The sequence below is a fragment of the Urocitellus parryii genome, chromosome 2, assembly GCF_045843805.1.
Source record: "Urocitellus parryii isolate mUroPar1 chromosome 2, mUroPar1.hap1, whole genome shotgun sequence".
NCBI lineage: Eukaryota > Metazoa > Chordata > Mammalia > Rodentia > Sciuridae > Urocitellus > Urocitellus parryii.
Window position 1 is genome coordinate 80,322,667 of NC_135532.1, and position 17,710 is coordinate 80,340,376.

At 35.3% G+C, this 17,710-nt stretch overlaps 1 protein-coding gene across 1 annotated transcript in view; it reads left to right on the top strand.

Moving 5' to 3' along the window:
* Ift88 (intraflagellar transport 88) overlaps positions 1–17,710 on the top strand; it is a 114,050-nt gene that overhangs the window by 48,131 nt on the left and 48,209 nt on the right. Inside the window, exons 15-18 of the mRNA XM_026394913.2 lie at positions 3,593–3,692; positions 8,267–8,353; positions 14,311–14,497; positions 17,232–17,340. Of these exons, the coding sequence (XP_026250698.1) occupies positions 3,593–3,692; positions 8,267–8,353; positions 14,311–14,497; positions 17,232–17,340 (483 nt within the window). The remainder of the gene's footprint in view (positions 1–3,592; positions 3,693–8,266; positions 8,354–14,310; positions 14,498–17,231; positions 17,341–17,710) is intronic.

Genomic DNA, 17,710 nt, shown 5'->3' on the forward strand with positions numbered 1-17,710 from the left:
ATGAGAAAAAGTAATTCAAATAATTTTCCATAGGACTTAATTCTTTATAGAACCCCAGTTGATGAAAGTAGGGAGAATAGCATTATGTGTTTACTTTTGAGGCATTTGATTTGTTGGTATTTCTTTTGTTATTGAACCACTCTTCTCCTCTTACTGTGATACTATACCCATCTGGTTGTTATGCCTCTGATCATTTTTCATCAGACTACTTCAGCCATTCTTCCTCTTCTGGCCACACGGAAGTTTTGTTTCTCTGACTGTCAGCCTTCTCACTTCTCACTCCTCTCTACTTACCCCAGATGGCCTGGTCCATACCTGTGAAATTTATTATGTCACTGTGTGTGTGTATATATACATACACACACACACACACACACAGTGTGTGATATATATATCTTCCTCTAGTTCCTGACTCAGAGCACTAAAACTCTTGTAAATTCCTGAGCAATACTCCTGAATGATAGTAAAATCTTTTGTAATAAGATAACAAAAGTTAACTTTCCTGTCACAAAAGCTTCTAAAACCCTTGAAATCACTAGCATGTGATTCATTTTTGTTTTTTTGTTTTCCTTGTGTTAATGAGATAACTGATTGGCTGAAAACTCCACAGAGCCTAAGGTAAGGGCTAGTTGCCAGAGAATCATGTGATTTAAGGATTGGAACTTTCCTTCCCACATCTCTAAGGAAAAAGGTTGGAGATTAAGTTAAACACTAATGGCCAGTGATTTAATAAATTGTGTCTGTGTAATGGGATCTCTATAAAACTTATGACTGAGAGGGTTTAGAGAGCTTCCAGGTTAGTGAAGATATCTACATTCTGGAAGGGAGGCAAACTCCAAATATCTCCAAATACAGAAGCTTATGTGCTAAGAACACTTTCAGACCTTGACCTATGTATCTCTTCATCTCACTCTTTATCTGAATCTTTTATATTTTTTGTAAACAACTGGTAATAGTTACATTCTATGAACCATTAAAATCTGTGAACTTAAGAAGGGTCATGGGAACCTCTAGTTTATAACCAGGTGAGAGTGTGGAAACTAGCTGCTTGTGATTGATATATGAATTGAAGTCCAGTCTTCTGTAACTGAGCCCTTAAATGCAATTGGTTAAATTAATGGCAGAATTGGATTAAATTACAAAACAGTTGATATTTTTAGAGAATTGGAAAATTGACTGGTGTAGGGGAAATCTCCACACATTTGTTATCAGAATTGTGAGTAGAAAAATAGTTTTCATTTTAACACCCATGACTGTGTCGCTACTATGTTGCCAAATCCCAGTCATTTATTTTAGAAGACTGTATTATATTATGGGCTTACACATCTGACAATTGGACTGTCCTCTTTAATGTTCTTTATGCACTGTAAATTCATCATTTTCAATCCTAAGCACATCTTCTCCTATACCCTAAACATGATCCCATTATATATTGTCGAGATAAATAGTGTTACCAGCTAACCAATTGCATAACACAAAAAATCTAGACCATCACTTTAGATTCCTCTGTGTTCTCTGTCTCACTTCCTGTATCTGACCATCAACTACTTCTCGTTATATCACTGTAACATCTTTCAAAATGACCTCCTTTTTATTTCTATATACTGTATTAGTTCAAAATTTCATTATTTTTTCATAGGTCATGGCCTACTATTTTGGCTGTCTCCTAGCTCTGCTCCCTGTGGTTCCTATTGAAGTGATTTTTCTAGAATTTATACAATCACTCACATGCTTACAACCCTTAGTGGTTCCCTGGGACTTTCAGAGTATGGTACATATTCCTTAGTTTACCATACAGATTTTGTATTATATGGCATCTGCCTACTTCTCAGACCTTTTTTTCCCACTTTTTCATAAGCATCTTGTCTAATCCAGGTATGGTGATTGAATCTACTCTTTAAATTGTTCCAGTTTTCTTATCTTCACATCTTTAGACATGTTATTCCCTCTACCTAGAATGTCTTTTTTTCTCCTTAAATCATTTCATACTTGTCCTTCAAACTGAGCTCAGGTATCTCTGGAATATCTTTCCCCAGGCTGTTGTAGAATCTCACCCCTACATTCTTGAATTATTATTTAGACATAGAGTCTCATTGAGTTGCTAAGTGCCTTGCCATTGTTCAGGTTGGCGTTGAACTTAAGAACCTCTTGTCTCAGCCTCCCAAGTAGCTGGGATTATATGTGTGTGCCACCGTGCCCAACCCAACATGATGTTTTGATAATGTATACATTGTAGAATGTTTAAATCAAGTCATTTAATATATGCGTGACCTCATATATTTCTGTGTGTGTTAAGAACACTTAAAATCTCAGCAGTCTTCAAGTATTCAATGTGTTTTATTAATGATAGTCACTACGATGTACAATAGATCTCTTGGACATATTTCTCCTTCTACTTGAAATTTTTGTCCTTTGGCCAACATCTCCTCAATACCTCCCATACCTCAGTTATTCTGTTTTAAAAATAAGGTAAATAAGGTCATGTGATGGATATTATTATCCAAAGTACATGTATGAAGACACAAATTGGTGTGAATATACTTTGTATACAATCAGAGATATGAAAAGTTGTGCTATATATGTGTAGTAAGAATTGTAATGCACCCGCTGTCACATATAAATAAAAATTAATTTTAAAAAATAAGGTCATGATCCTCTAAATTGATTTCAAGACCTCAGTTTGAAAAACAGCCTTGTGGAATTGGGTTTTGGTATCAACAAAAATTGGGATCAACTTCTTTTTGACCTGTGTGATTTCACATATGATGATATTTTTTTCACAGTTGTGGGATTAAATGTGATAATGCTTCTAAAGAAATTAGCACAGGGCTGGGGATGTGGCTCAAGCGGTAGTGCGCTCGCCTGGCATGCGTGCGGCCCGGGTTCGATCCTCAGCACCACATACCAACAAAGATGTTGTGTCCGCCGAGAACTAAAAAAATATAAATATTAAAATTCTCTCTCTCTCTCTCTCTCTCTCTCTCTACTCTCTCACTCTCTCTTTAAAAAAAAAAAAAGAAATTAGCACAGTGCCTGATATATAATAAACAATAAATGTTCTGTACTTTAGGAAATAGTTTTATTCCCCAAATAGGTCTCTTCAAGCTAATACACAAAAATTAATATATTCTATAAATTCTTCAAAATTTTTATTATGATAACATCTAAGAGGGAAAAATACAGAAACAGTTTCACCTCTTAAAAATTGAAATTGCTATATAGTAGTTAATTTAAAAATACAATATAGACATCAATCCAATTTTTATTTAAAATGTCATAAATAATTAGAGTGGCAATAGGCTATTGAGAAATTGGAAAAGAAAATTAATTTAGAACCGAAAATTCAGTAACGTAAAGCCTGTGTTGGAGGAAATCAGCTTTAACTTTAAAAAGCAGTAGGGCTACTTTAAACATTCTTTGGGGCTGGGTGTATATCAGTGGTAGAGTTCTTGCCTGGCATGTGGAAGGCCCTGGCTTCCATAACCAGCACTGCCCAAAAAAAAGCTTTGAAAAGTCACATTTAGGAAAGCCAACAGCATAAAAAATACTAAAATGAAATCAAGTAACTTTTTATGTTTTACCTTTTTTATAGGTGTGTGGAAGTAGTGAAAGCTTCTCAATATGTAGAACTAGCCAATGATCTGGAAATAAACAAGGCAATTACATACTTGAGACAGAAAGACTTTAACCAAGTAAGTTTAAAAAACAATTTTCAGTGAAATTTCTTATGCTAATTGGTCAAAGCAATGAAAACAGGGAAACTCCTTCCTAGAATAAAGTTACTTGTGATTATTCTGAAGTTTAGTAAATTTATATGTCTATAATTTCCAATAATATAATTTTAAATTTTCATTAATTTTTATCTTAAAATGTAAATATTTTTCTTATCTAGTTGCTAAATTACCAAACCATATTCTAGTCCAGAGAGTAATTTTCCCTTGAAGTTTTCAGAGTTCCCCAAAGCAGTAAGACTTTCAGAATCAGGGATCGTGCTCAGTGAGGAAGGAAGACTGAGAATGCAAATAGCAGCCAAATGCACTTCCATCCTGCTGTCCTCTCCAGAGAAATTCTTGTCTGCTGTTTAAATATTTGACTTACTCATTTACTCTGCACTGGAAATGAAAAGGTCCCACTACTAGACATGGGGTTAGAACCCTATGGGTCTCATTGGCGCTATTGCTACCTTGCTGTCTTGGGCAGAAGTGGAGTGGGTGCTTTGCCTTCCATAGTCTCTCAAATGGGACATAACTGAAATAAAACCAGAAGGCTTAGTTAGCCTTAAGAAAAAGAGGGGCTACTAAAAGAGAGTAGGCGGAATGAAACTTGATTTCCTAGTTTGTAAACCAGTGATTAGTGTCCTGCAGCTAGAGAACTCAACTCCTTCAGATTAGACCAAGAGAGCAAGAGCCAGAGAAAGCCACAGCATCTTCCCCACATCCTCTCCAACCTGTACTTTCAGTTTTTCTTCTTATTTAAGGACCTTCCTCTTATCTCTGAGAAACAGAAAGGACTAATCACTCTCCAGGGAAAGGGAAAAAAACCATCTATTCAGAAAATATGAGAGTAGAATAAAGTAACCCCAACATTCATGTAGTAATTATATGAGTAAAAGAGTGCAGTGTTTCTATTGCATGTATTCATTTACTATACTTAATTAGTTTAGCATTTATAAAGCATTAAAATACTTTCAAATATTTTTTATGAATGTGACGTGAACTATTATAGATGATAAAAAGGAGAAAACCATAGTTGTCAGTTTTCTCTTGAATGTTGTCAGTTTTCTCTTGAACATTTCTCTAAAATGTTCTTTTTAGAAAGGATGAACAATGCATTACAATATTTTGTTTTAAAACTGTGTCTGTCAAGGAATATGTCCTCTTAATTTTTTCACATTTAAATTTGTTTAATCCAGATCTTACTGTCTGCTTTTATCGCTGTTCTCATTTAAAGTATGTTTTATGTCATTTGCATGTTCAAGTTTTTAACATCAATTAGTTTACCTATATTTTTAAAATGCCACTTCTGCTTGCTTTTCAACATTGCTGCTTTCACTTTGTGTTTCTTTTATTTGTATATTGTAAGTATGATGAGGTGTGTATAGTATAATCTTAATTTGAAGGGAACACTATCAGTCTAAAAAGGATTAAGTCGGTACTACATGTAGTTTACAGAAAAGAATTTATGCCTTCTAAAAGGCTATAATTCTGAAATTATCCCTATTTTTTTTTAAGAAAAGATGCTGAAATCAGAGTGTAATCCTTTGAGATGGGATGGTATTTGTAGCCAACTTTGTAATAGAGAAAAAAAAAACACTACCCAAATAGTAAATTTTGTAATAGTAAATGAAATAATGCACCTGGTCTGGAGGCCACCAAGAGCAGAGAGTCAGACTCAGTAGAAGACTGAAGCCAGGAGCTAGAGGCATCACCAGGAAAGAAAATGAAAATGGACATAGAGCTAATTTCCTAATTTAGGGGGGGGAGGGAATTAAAAATACAATTAGTGATGTTTATTTTCTTTGTTTTGTCATTTACAACTAGTTTTAACTAAATTTAATATTGATATTCAGTGTACTTTTATCAGTTTCATTTATAAATAATTCATGACATTTTACTTTTAAAAACAGATATTAGATAATGTATTCATGGATATGTAAAGAACAGTTGTGAAAACAGATTATTTCAGAAATGAAACTGAGCCAAAAAATACCTGAGAGTGTTCCTTTTACTAGAATAGTTAATAGTATAACCTTTTTAGAATATTTCATAGTTTAAAAACTTAAAATATGAAATATATTCTTACTGTGTCAAATGTTTTTAAGTAGATACTTAAGTTCTAAATACTTTCATTAATTCTTAAGAAATAGCTTTGAATTGCATGGCTTTTTTATGTGTTACTTCAATTTTGGAAGAAACCATTTGAGAGAAACTAGTTTTTGTTTTAAGTGTAGCTTTAAATTATTATTTTTGAACTACAAAGGAGTAATTAAAAAAATTGAGGGGCTGGGGTTGTAGCTCAGTGGTAGAGTGCTAGCCTAACACGTGTGAGGCACTGGGTTCGATCCTCAGCACCACATAAAAATAAATGAATCAAATAAAGGCATTGTGTCCATCTACAACTAAAAAAATATTTTTTTTTAATTGAATTTTGGGCTGGGATTGTGGCTCAGTGGTAGAGCACATGCCTAGCATGGGCAGGACCCGGGTTCAATTCTTAGCACCACATAAAACTAAAAAAAAAAAAAAAGGCATTGTGTTGTGTCCACCTACAAAAAAAAAAAAAAAGATATTCTCTCTCTCTCTCTCTCTCCTTCTCTCTCCTTCTCTCTCTCTCCTTTCTTCTCTTTAAAAAAATGAATTTAACATATTTCCTTGACTACAGAATGAATGGCTACCTTTTTAAAAAATTACTATTGTTATTTGTTAGTTTCCTTTTTGTATTCCATTTTAAGGATGTCATAAATTCTAGAGAACAGCTTTCTTTTCCTGTGCACTTTATCTCAGAGAACTTAATGAATATATGAATAATACTTATTTACGTGCCTTATATTTTGAAGTAACACATTTATTCAAAGTGAAATGTGGCTTACATAACTTAGAGATTCAAAACAGCAGGGCTTTCACATTAATACCTGTAGAAGTTATGTAAAGTATCCATGAAATGGTTTGTATAGGATGAGCAATAGTAGCAACAATAATTTTTGAAGTGAGTTTTACAAATTTTTTGGCAGTTATATAAAATTCTTCTTAAAACATAAGTGAGGAACACAATCCCAAAAGTAAGAATGTGATGTTTGGGTTTTTCTTTTCCAGTGTTGCTTTGTGGAATTATAAATAACTGCCCTAGAAACTTCTAACAGTTTTCTTTAAAGTCATCAAAAACCCTTTAAAATAATAACAATTTACTAATATTGTAACCAGAATATATGCAATCTAGTATTTTAAAATTATCTACCCTTCAAAAAATTTAGTTGACATGCTGGCTGGTATTTCTATCACAGAAGAATTTGTCAAACACTTGGAGTAGCTAAAGCTGATGACCACTGTAAAAGCTAAAGCAGGATTTTTGCTTGAATATGACTGTTTACCAGGAACAGGAGGCACCAAAAGCGTTTTCTATTTGGTAAATGTTCTTTAAAAGAAGGAAGAAAAGATAAACTCGTTGCCTTTTGCTACCTCTTTCGTTCTTTCTGATATTATGCTGTAATTTCCAGGTTGAATACTCATTCAGCTTTCATGTAGGGTATCTGGCCATTCCACATCTTATTTGGGTAACATTATCTCAGATTTGCCAGATGATTAAAAATATACTTTCATTTCTCTTGATTTGAAGATGTAATTATATTTGGATCTACTTCCGATCATTTTTATAATATTCCCAGAATTATTTTTTAAAAATTATTTTTAGATGTTAATGAACCTTTATTTTATTAATTTATTTATATGCGGTGCTGAGAATTGAACCCAGTGCCTCACACATGCCAGGCAAGCGCTCTACCATTAAGCCACAATCCCAGCCCCCCCCCCCCCAAATTATTTTCTGTTACTGGTTTTAGAAAATTCTCAGCCATTGATCTTTCTTTCCCTTTTGGAAAAAGGGAACTTTTTCACTGTGTACTCATATGTCTCTTTTATGTTCTTTTTTAAGAATTTTTTTTTTTTTTTTTTTGCCATGCAGTTATCTATTTGAATATTTTCTAAAATTTTGGCCTTAAAGTTCTGGTTGACTCCATGGTTCTCTCTCTCTTCAAAAACTACTTTTAGTATTTTATATAATTGTTTTTGTTGTTCTCTGTGGAATACTGGTCTTCTAAGGTAGTAATAGTCAAAAGAAAAAAAAAATTAGAATATTTTGTAAAGAGCAAATAATATTATGTCTATTAGGTAAAACCTTGCAAGCCATCATTCCCACCCCATTAGGTAGGAAGAACCCTAAACTGCTTCACATGAATCACAAGACTTTAGTATTCACTACTGACTTTTCTTTATCACAGTCCTCTCTTCAGTTATATCTAATCTGTTAAACCCATCTAATAGTCTTAATTTCAATTATTATATTTTTAGCTTCAGAATTTCTGTTTTTTTATTTTTTATGAAATCTAAGTCTTGAATAAAATTTCCATCTTGTTATCTGTTTTCTTGAGCATATTAACCTATCCCTTTTGTACTCTTCCGTGGTCTTAACCCTCCATATTGATCTTTTTTTCTACCCTGAGCTTGAGTACTGTCATTTACAATGATATTAACTTCAGATATTCCATTTCTAGGCAGTGGATACCTTAAAAATGTTTGAGAAAAAGGACAGTAGAGTGAAAAGTGCAGCTGCAACCAACCTTTCATTCCTTTATTATCTGGTAAGTTTTATTTCTAACAATTAAGAATTGTTTATGTGTTATTTTTATATTGCTGAATATCTACCTAAGAATCATGCCTAATGAGAGGCCCCCCAATAAAAGAGTGGTGGAGAATGTTAAGTGGAATGTGAGGTGTATAGAAGATCTGATCATGGCAGGTGCTGGACTTGGGTGTTTGCAGACATGAGTGAGAAGACCATCTCTAAAGGAGATGGGAGGGAGAAAAATTGTGGTAGTGAACATCATAAAATTATGGAACTACAGCTAAGGTGTGAGCTAGAGATATCTTTCAACTCCTTCCTATTAGTGGTGAAGAAAAATATTTTACAGAGGAGTACCTCTGTAGAGGCGAAAGCTTAGATGGAGTATCATCTATAGCAAGCATTCATTGAGTGCCTACTGACTGCAAATCATTGGGAATGATTGTTTCTTAATTAGTAATGATTATTTTTTAAATTGGGAATGGTGGGTAAATAGATGAGGAGGGAAGGTTCAAAATAGAGAACAATAAATTAATGTTGGTAATAAGTACTAAGGCATTCAGAAAAGACAAATAACATTTTAGTTTAGGATTTTCAGAAAATATTTCATAGAAAAGTTGGTTCTTCAAGGTCTGAATATAACATAGAAGCAAGAAAGTGATGGGAAGGAAGTATACAAAACAGTGATTGTGTTTTGTTAAATTATATCCAGTCCTCTTACAACTTATGATTTATGCACCACTGAGAATCACTATTGTGCTGACCTGCTGTTATTAATGGAAAGGTACTATCCCTTATGTGTGCTAAGATGAAGAAATAGATGAAAGCTACTGGTTAAAAAAGGACTGCAGGGCTGGGGTTGTGGCTCAGTGGTAGAGTGCCCACATAGCATGTGTGAAGCCCTTGGTTCAATCCTCAGCACCACATAAAAATAAATAAATAAAGATATTGTGTCCATATACAACTAAATATGTATATTTAAAAAAAAAAAAGAGGGGGGGGATCCAGTATATAGAAACTACCGGCAGAAGAGTAGTGCCAGTTGCATGTCCAGAGGGTGCTGATTAGGGGGGAAAGAGGCTGTATGTTTTTTAATATATTTAAAATTTGTTTTATATTAATGGTGATACATCTAGAGAGAAATGTCCAGGAGGCATATGAACTGATCTCAGAAGGGAAATTGGGATTGGAGATAATATTCAGTGGTCATCTCTGTAGAGGTGAAAGCTTAAAATTGAGAACTAACTTTGGGATATATAAACACTGAGGAGGGCTGGGGATGTGGCTCAAGCGGTAGCGCGCTCGCCTGGCATGCGTGCGGCCTGGGTTCGATCCTCAGCACCACATACAAACAAAGATGTTGTGTCCGCCGAAAACTAAAAAATAAATATTAAAAAAAAATTAAAAAAAAAAAACACTGAGGAGCCAAGAGTAAGATTCATACTGAGAAGATAGGAAAACAACCAAGATAGTATGATGTCTTTGAAGTAAAAGGTGGCACAAAGAGAAAGTAAGCAACATTGATTCACCAGAGGGGGCAGTTCAAAAGAATGGAACTTTAAAAAGGGCCCTGATGCTATTTAGATTGCAGATTCAAAATACAAAATGGAGATTTCTCTTGGCAGAGCTCTTCACATCAGTTTCAGGGGTAGAGTAAGAGGGTTAGGGGTGGGAATTCGAATCTGGAGGGAACAAGCAGAATTGAGCAGAAAGACAAGTTGGGCTATAATGCTATCCCTAAAGTCCTTGCCAATCTTGGATGATGCTCTGAAGGTAGAATATCGCCCATTGGGGTGCAGGACTGGGTCTTTGTACCCCTGCATCAACCAGTCATCGAATATAGCCTCCCCACCAGGAAGAGGGCATTCACAAAAAGTAAGCAAAATAGTTCTCTCTCATTCTCTCTCTCTGCAGCCCAGGGTAATTTCCAGAGAGGTCTGCAAGCTCAGGCTGGTAGACAGCAGCATTATCAGCACTTGTAAAAGACAAAGCTAGAAGGTAAAGTGCAGTATCTAGTATATCCATTAAATTTTGAGCTTAGAAAGTCATGAATGAATTTTGTGAAAATTATTGAATTGGTAACCACATCTTCCCCAAGTTTGATAAATGTATTGGAGAAAGCTAACAGCAACTTTTAAGGAAGGAAGGGAAAGAACTATTGTATTTGCAGAGCTGTTTGAGCATCTGATCAGTAAATTATTGTACCTGACTCTGAGGAAAGAGATTATAACCAAAAATGTTATGACATAGCCAGGCATGGTAGCACACATCTGTGACCCCAGCTACTCAGGAGGCTTTGAGGCAGGAGAATCACAAGTTTGAGGCCAACCAGGCAACTTAGCAAGTCTGTCTCAAAATAAAAAAGTTTTTTAAGAAGGCTGGGGATGTAACTTAGTAGTAGAATATCCCTGGGTTCAATCCCCAGTGCTACATACATCACAAAAAGTAGTTATGACACAAACTGATGAGTCTATTATGTAGTAGTGTATGATATATAATTGAAAGTATATTGTTGTTATCCAGCATATATTTCAGTTTTCTGTTGCTGTGTAAAGAACTGTCCCCCAAACTTAATGGCTTAAAATGACCATGTATTTGCTCACATTCTGCCTCATGAGCTAGTTTTACCTGGGTGTTTCTTCTGCTGGTCTTGCATAGGGTTACTCCTTTAGCTCCCATCATCTAAGATTTCACTGAAGCTGGATGTCCAAATGCCTCTCTTCAAGATATCTAGCACTTGTTTGGTGAGGCCATCACAGCAGGACAATCCCAAGCTTCTTATGTGGCACAGGGTTCCATGAGAGTGAATCTCAGTGCACAGGTACATATTAGGCTCTTGCATGCAATGAGCTTATAACTATTTTTAAAAATATTTTTATTTTTAGTTATAGGTGGACATAATATCTCTATTTTATTTTTATGTGGTACTGAGGATGGAACCCAGTGCCTCCCTCATGCATGGTAGACAAGCGCTCTACCTCTGAGCCACAACCCCAGCCCAGAGCTTATAACTGTTTTATTGGGCAGATCAAATAGGGGGTAGAACCATTACTAGAGCACAACTACTGGGAGGTGTGATCCATTGGAGACCATTATTGTAACACTCTGCCACTACCTGCACTTGTCTTTTCATATGCCTCATGTACTTCCTCCTTTCAAGACACATCAGAGTTTCATCTATTTCACCATATCAGGCTCAAAGGCAAGGATCTGTGGCAGGTCTGGGTAGATGGGGCTTTCTCAGGCACAGTTCCTCTTCCCTGTGAAAGATCTTGAGCCAAAGATCTGTGGATGAAGACCCATTGTTTTCCCCTTTATATTTAACATAATCTCAATCTTGCTTTCTACCCAGAGAAATTTGTGGCCCATGGGCCTACTTTTATTTTGTACTGGATCTGTTCCTTTACTTCAAGTTAGTAACTCTTTTGTCAGTCTGACTCCCTTAAAAACGTGGAGGATTTTCTGTAAGTCTTATTGAAGTTAATTTCATGACCTAAAAGCCACATTCATAATTCCTTTCAAGACAAAACCCTTTTTGCTTAGGTGTACAAGCTGTCGAATAGAGCCCTGAGGTCATAGAAGCCTTTTTTTCTACCTGAGAAAGTAAGCAAAACAGTTACTTTAAATCTTTCTGAGATGTTTACAGAAAGTGTTACAACCATGCCCTTGAGTTGATTGTACCCTGCATCCATTTCCTATTTTGAGAATTTTTTGCCACCAAGATAGACATGAAATAATTTTATTTTCCAACTCAGAAAATCTTGCTTCTTTTGTACTTCCTCTAAGTTCTGTCTGCAAACTGAATGATTCTGTCTTTAGCTTTTCTCTTTCTTCCTCTGCCTTGTCACCCCCAGTTAAAAATAAGTTCATTGGCAATTTCAATATCCTGCTAGAAATCTCCTATAAGTATCAGTTTTGTCAGTTGTTTCACAACTACCAACATGACTTGCCCTTTACACAGCCTCTGATAACAGTTTCTTCCTGACTTTCCAGGTTCCAGTCCCAGTTCACTTATCTTTCCAGTCCCCAACAGCAGCCCTTCACATCTTTTCTAAATTCTTCCTGCTGCCTAGTACAAAAGACAGTGTTGTTTGTGTGTTTTAGTTTTTATGACAGCAGCACCTACTTGAGGAAACAGTTTAAATGAGTCAAAGTCCACCCAAAATCTTGTACATGAATGTTCACAACAGCATTATACATAATAAACAAAAGGTAGGTAGAAGCAACCCAAGTATCTATCAGCAGCGAAGGGATAAACAAAATGGTATATCCACATGATGAAATGTTAGTCAAATGTTAAAAAAAAAAAAACAGACTACTGATATGTACTATAAAAACTTTAAAAATAGGCTGAGTGAAATAAGCTAGACACAAAAGGTCACATGTCACACGATTCCATTTATATCGAATGTCCAGAATAGGCACAAAGATAGAAAACGAATTAATGGTTACTAAGAGTTACGGAGGTAGGAAAAAATGGAGAGAGACTACTGATGGGTATAAGGTTCCTTTGGAGGGTAATCAAATATTCTGTAAGTAGACACTAGTGATAGCAGCACAACTTTGTGAATGTACTAAATGCCACTTACTTGGACATTTTAATGATGTGGTTAATTTCATGATATATAAGTTCTATCTCAGTTTTTAAAAAGTTTAATGAGCAACAGTCATTGTAGTTGTTATGAGAAAAGAGGTGTGGACACTAGATCTTCCATAGTTGTTCAGGAGCCTTGATGGTGAGGTACAGAGGAGGGCTGGGATCTGAGGAGGAGTCACCATCAATTGGTAAGTAGCAATGACACCCAGCTGCCACAGCAGGACGTGGGGACCATCATGGGGAATATCTGTTGGAAGCTGTGGCTTCTGCACAGCCGCCTCCTACGGGTCTGCAGTGAAGCCCTGCCACATAGCAGGGAGAACACACCTGGAAAGAAGAGTTTGATATGGAGTGGAGGTTGGCGAGGATAGGCTGGCACACATGGGCATTGGTCCTGCGTCTAGTGACGAGAAAACAGAGTGTGAAGGCCACTAGCTGTATTAGTTCTGTATTCCAGATGCCATACAAGTTCCTTTTATAGCCATATCTAGGCAAGAGGCAGACAAAGAAGAGCCTGACCTGGCACAGGCTACCACACTACTTAAAAACAGATTCTGCCAGGCCCAGTGCATGCCTATAATCCCATCTACTCAGGAGGCTAAGGCAGAAGAATCAAGAATCTGAGGGTAGTCTAGGTGATTTAATGAGACTCTGTCTCAAAATAAAATTTAAAAAAGGACTGGAGATGTAACTCAAAGGTAGAACACTCAGGCTGAGGTTATAGCTCAGTCGTGGAGCGCTTACCTAGCAGGTGTGAGGCACTGGGTTTGATCTCAGTGCCACATAAAAATAAATAAAATAAAGGTGTGGTGTCCATCTACAGCTAAACAATATTTAAAGAAAAAAAAAAAAGAACACTCCTGGGTTTGATCCCTGGAACTGCAAAAAGAGATAAAGAGAGAGATTCTTATGGCTCATGTGAGTGATGGCAAGGTCATGATTAAGCATTTGGCAGTGAAGAGGGAGAGAAATAAGAGATTGCTAGAAGTACAGAGGCCTTTGGGTGATGCAGCCAGTGTGCAGGGGCAGGGAGGACAGGGATGTCTTTCTATCTATTTCAGTGCTTCAGGTAGGAAGGGGAGCACTGCAATAAATGAGGACATGGAATTTGGACGTTGAACATGGTACCACCTACATATAAATAGTGTTATTCAAACCATGAGGCTGGAGAAGTCAGTCATAAGACACTTGGGTGGTTGAGCTTGACAAATAAAAATCTTTTGTAGAAATAGCCTATCAAAACCAAGATATTTAAAATACTTGTTTCTGTTCATTGTTATCTACAATTTGAAAAACTGTTTATGATATGTGTAATCTCAGAACAATATGAAAAGCTATTTGATGAAACTCAATTTGTATATCTTTTATACTTTATTTAGGAAAATGATTTTGCACAAGCCAGCAGCTATGCAGATTTAGCTGTGAACTCTGATAGATATAACCCATCAGCTCTTACTAATAAAGGGAATACAGTTTTTGCAAATGGTGATTATGAGAAGGCAGCTGAATTCTATAAAGAGGCTCTAAGAAATGATTCTTCTTGTACTGAAGCCCTTTATAATATTGGTAAGTGAAACAAGAAACAAGGCTGAAGTTGATTTTTGTATTATATTTTTAGTTTTTTTTTTTTTGTTTTTTTTTTGCTAACTCATTAGGAGGAGAAGTTGACTTCCTTCCAACAAAAAAACTGAAAAGACCTTGCCTCTGAGATTACAGATTATTCTGAATATGAAATTAATGATTCCAAAGCTGTGCATATATAAAATTTGGGTTGATGCTATTACATTGCCAAAGAAACTTTTTCAATTTCTGTTCTACCACAGCATGTAAGACTAATTTCACAAATTCTTATTGATATTGAATAATATAATTCTTTTTAACCTTTTCCAAACAAGTAAGAATCTCATTTTCAGGGCTGGAGTTGTAGCTCAATGGTAGAGCACTTGCCTAGCACATGTGAGGCACTGGGTTTGATCCTCAGCACCACATAAAAATAAATAAATAAAGGTACTGTGTCCATCTACAATTAAATTTTTTTAAAAAAAGAAGTTTCAAATATACAAAAAAAGGCACACAGTAAACATAAATACTCATAGTACCTTTCACCCTAGTTTAACACATTTTAACATTTTGCTATATTTACTTTAGATTTTGTTTTTAAGAAACAAAATATTGCAAGACATTAAGGCTCCCCGCCATCTCATTCCCTTCCCTGCTTTCAGAGGTTACTTGAAATGGGCATCATTGATCCCTGGGCGAGTTTGCAGTTTGCAATGTTGCAAACTAACATGTTTACATAATACTGGGTCTTGTTGAAGTTTCTTTTAAAGTTTACTTCTGCTTGCATACCTATTTTTTGCTTTTTTTGAGTTTTTTTTCTTTTATTATCTTTTTCCATGTTGTGACTTCTCTTTAGATATCTAATACTCTTGGGCTGTCTATTGGTATTTAGCAGTTTGCAGCTAAAAGCTGAGTGGATGGAGTCTGAGTTCGTGAGAGAGGCTGATGGACTGGCACTCAGTGCAGGCTGTCTGGTCTTTTAGTTGGGAATATGTCCTTTAGTCATTTGGATCTTTTTTCCCATAGGAAACTCTTCAGTCTCCTGCCTAAAAGGAGAAAGAAAGACCTGTAGCCAGCCTTGGAATAGTAGCAATTTTAGATGGAGTCAGAAGAGAAAGCCTCACTGAGAAGTAACACATCATTTTGGAAGGGACAGAGGGTGTGGCATTTGGTATCTGGAAAGATCATTTGTGACACAGGGAAGAAAAGAGCAAAGGCCTTCATGCAAGAGCTTGCTTGACTAGATAGATGCTTATTTATTCACTTAATAAATTTTTACTGTTTTCTCTACTCATTATTGTCTTTTTCAAATGCTGGGGATCATATTCAAGGCCTGGCATATGCTATGCAAGCACTCTGCTACTAATCCATAGCCTCAGCCCTCACTTTTCTACTTTGACTTTGTTTATAATTTCTTTTGTAAAACAGAAATTTTCTCTTATTAATATAATCAATTTTCACTTCTTAAAAATGAATGTTTTGGGGGCTGGGGTTGTGACTCAGAGGTAGAGTGCTCACATGCGGGACCCTGGTTTTTGATTCTCAGCATCACATAAAAATAAATAAGTGAAATAAAGGTATTGTGTCCAACTACAACTAAAAAATAAATATTTTTTTAAAAATGAATGTTTTTTTTCATTGTTTTTTGAAGCCCTTGCTTTCCCTAAGATTATAAAATCATTTTCCTATACAGGTTGAGCATCCCTTATTCCAAATGCTTAGGACCAGAGGTGTTTGGGAATTTTTTTTTTAATACTTGCATATACATAATGAGAGATTTTGGGGGATGGGACCAAGTCTGTACATGAAATTCATTTTCATTTTATATCCACCTTATTCACATAACCTAAAGGAATTTTTTAATATTTATTTTTTAGTTATAGGTAGACACAATATCTTTATTTTTTTTTTAATTTTATGTGGTGCTGAGGATCGAATCTAGTGTCTCACACATGGTAGGTGAGTGCTCTACCTCTGAGCCACAACCCTAGCCCCAACCTGAATGAATTTTATATGATATTTTAAATGTTCCTGTGTTTTTATTATGTCCTGTCACATGAGGTCAAGTGTAGAATTTTCCACTTGTGATATGTTGAAGCTCAAAAGATTTGGAGCATTCAGATTTTGGAGCATCTTGGATATTAGGTTTTCAAATAAGGGATGCTCAATCTATATTTTCTTTTTATATTCTTACAACTTTGCTTTTTCTGTGTAGTTTCAAAATAAATTTTGAATTTTTTTAATGAAATGAGAATCTATGTATTTTTTTTCCTTCATATATAATCAGTGGTTCTGGTGTCACTTATTACTTTTTCCTTCCGTTCCACCTATTTTTTTTTTCCTTTGTGGTGCTGGGGGTTGAACCCAGTGCCTTATGCATGCAAGACAAGCACTCTTATCAACCAAGCTATATCCCCAGCCCTCCCCACTGATTTTTAAATGCCCACTAACTAAATCCTATAGCTGAGTAAATTTCTGAACTATATATTCTTTTGATCAGTTTATCTGATGCTTTCCCCCCACTCCCACCCGTCACACTTTTAAAAATTACTGAAGCTTTGTAACATGTTTGGTATCTCTGTGGAGATTCCCACCTACTATTGTTCTTTTTAAAAATTCTCAGTTCATCTTCATTTTCTCTCCTGAATGACTATTTACATACATTTAAAAATTCAATCTGTACTTTGAGTGAATTTATGCTAATAATAATGGTTATAGATTTTCCTTTCTTTTTTTTAAGGCCTTACTTATAAGAAGCTAAATCGACTGGATGAGGCTTTGGATTGTTTCCTGAAGCTTCATGCAATTCTACGAAACAGTGCCCAAGTTCTTTATCAGATAGCAAATGTGTATCTTAATTTGTGAAACCTAAGGACAGTTATTAATTCACTCAATTGGTGATTATCAATGGTGAATGAGTTTAACCATTGAGGTAATTGATGAGGATAATATTTTAAGTGAATGATGATCATAATCTAACTAGCAACAAAAATATTAACGTTTATGAAAACATTATGAGTAATCTTTAAAAAATCATTTATACTCTAAGCAGAATTAGAAATTAAAACTGTTATCATTTGTTAATATTTAGAAATATAGTATTTTGAGTAGACGTAAGCTATTCATTAAAAGTAAAGTAGATACTTTAGAACATTATATTCATACTTAGTTTTGTAGGGTATCATTGAAGCAGTAACTTACTAGTAAAAGGAAAATATT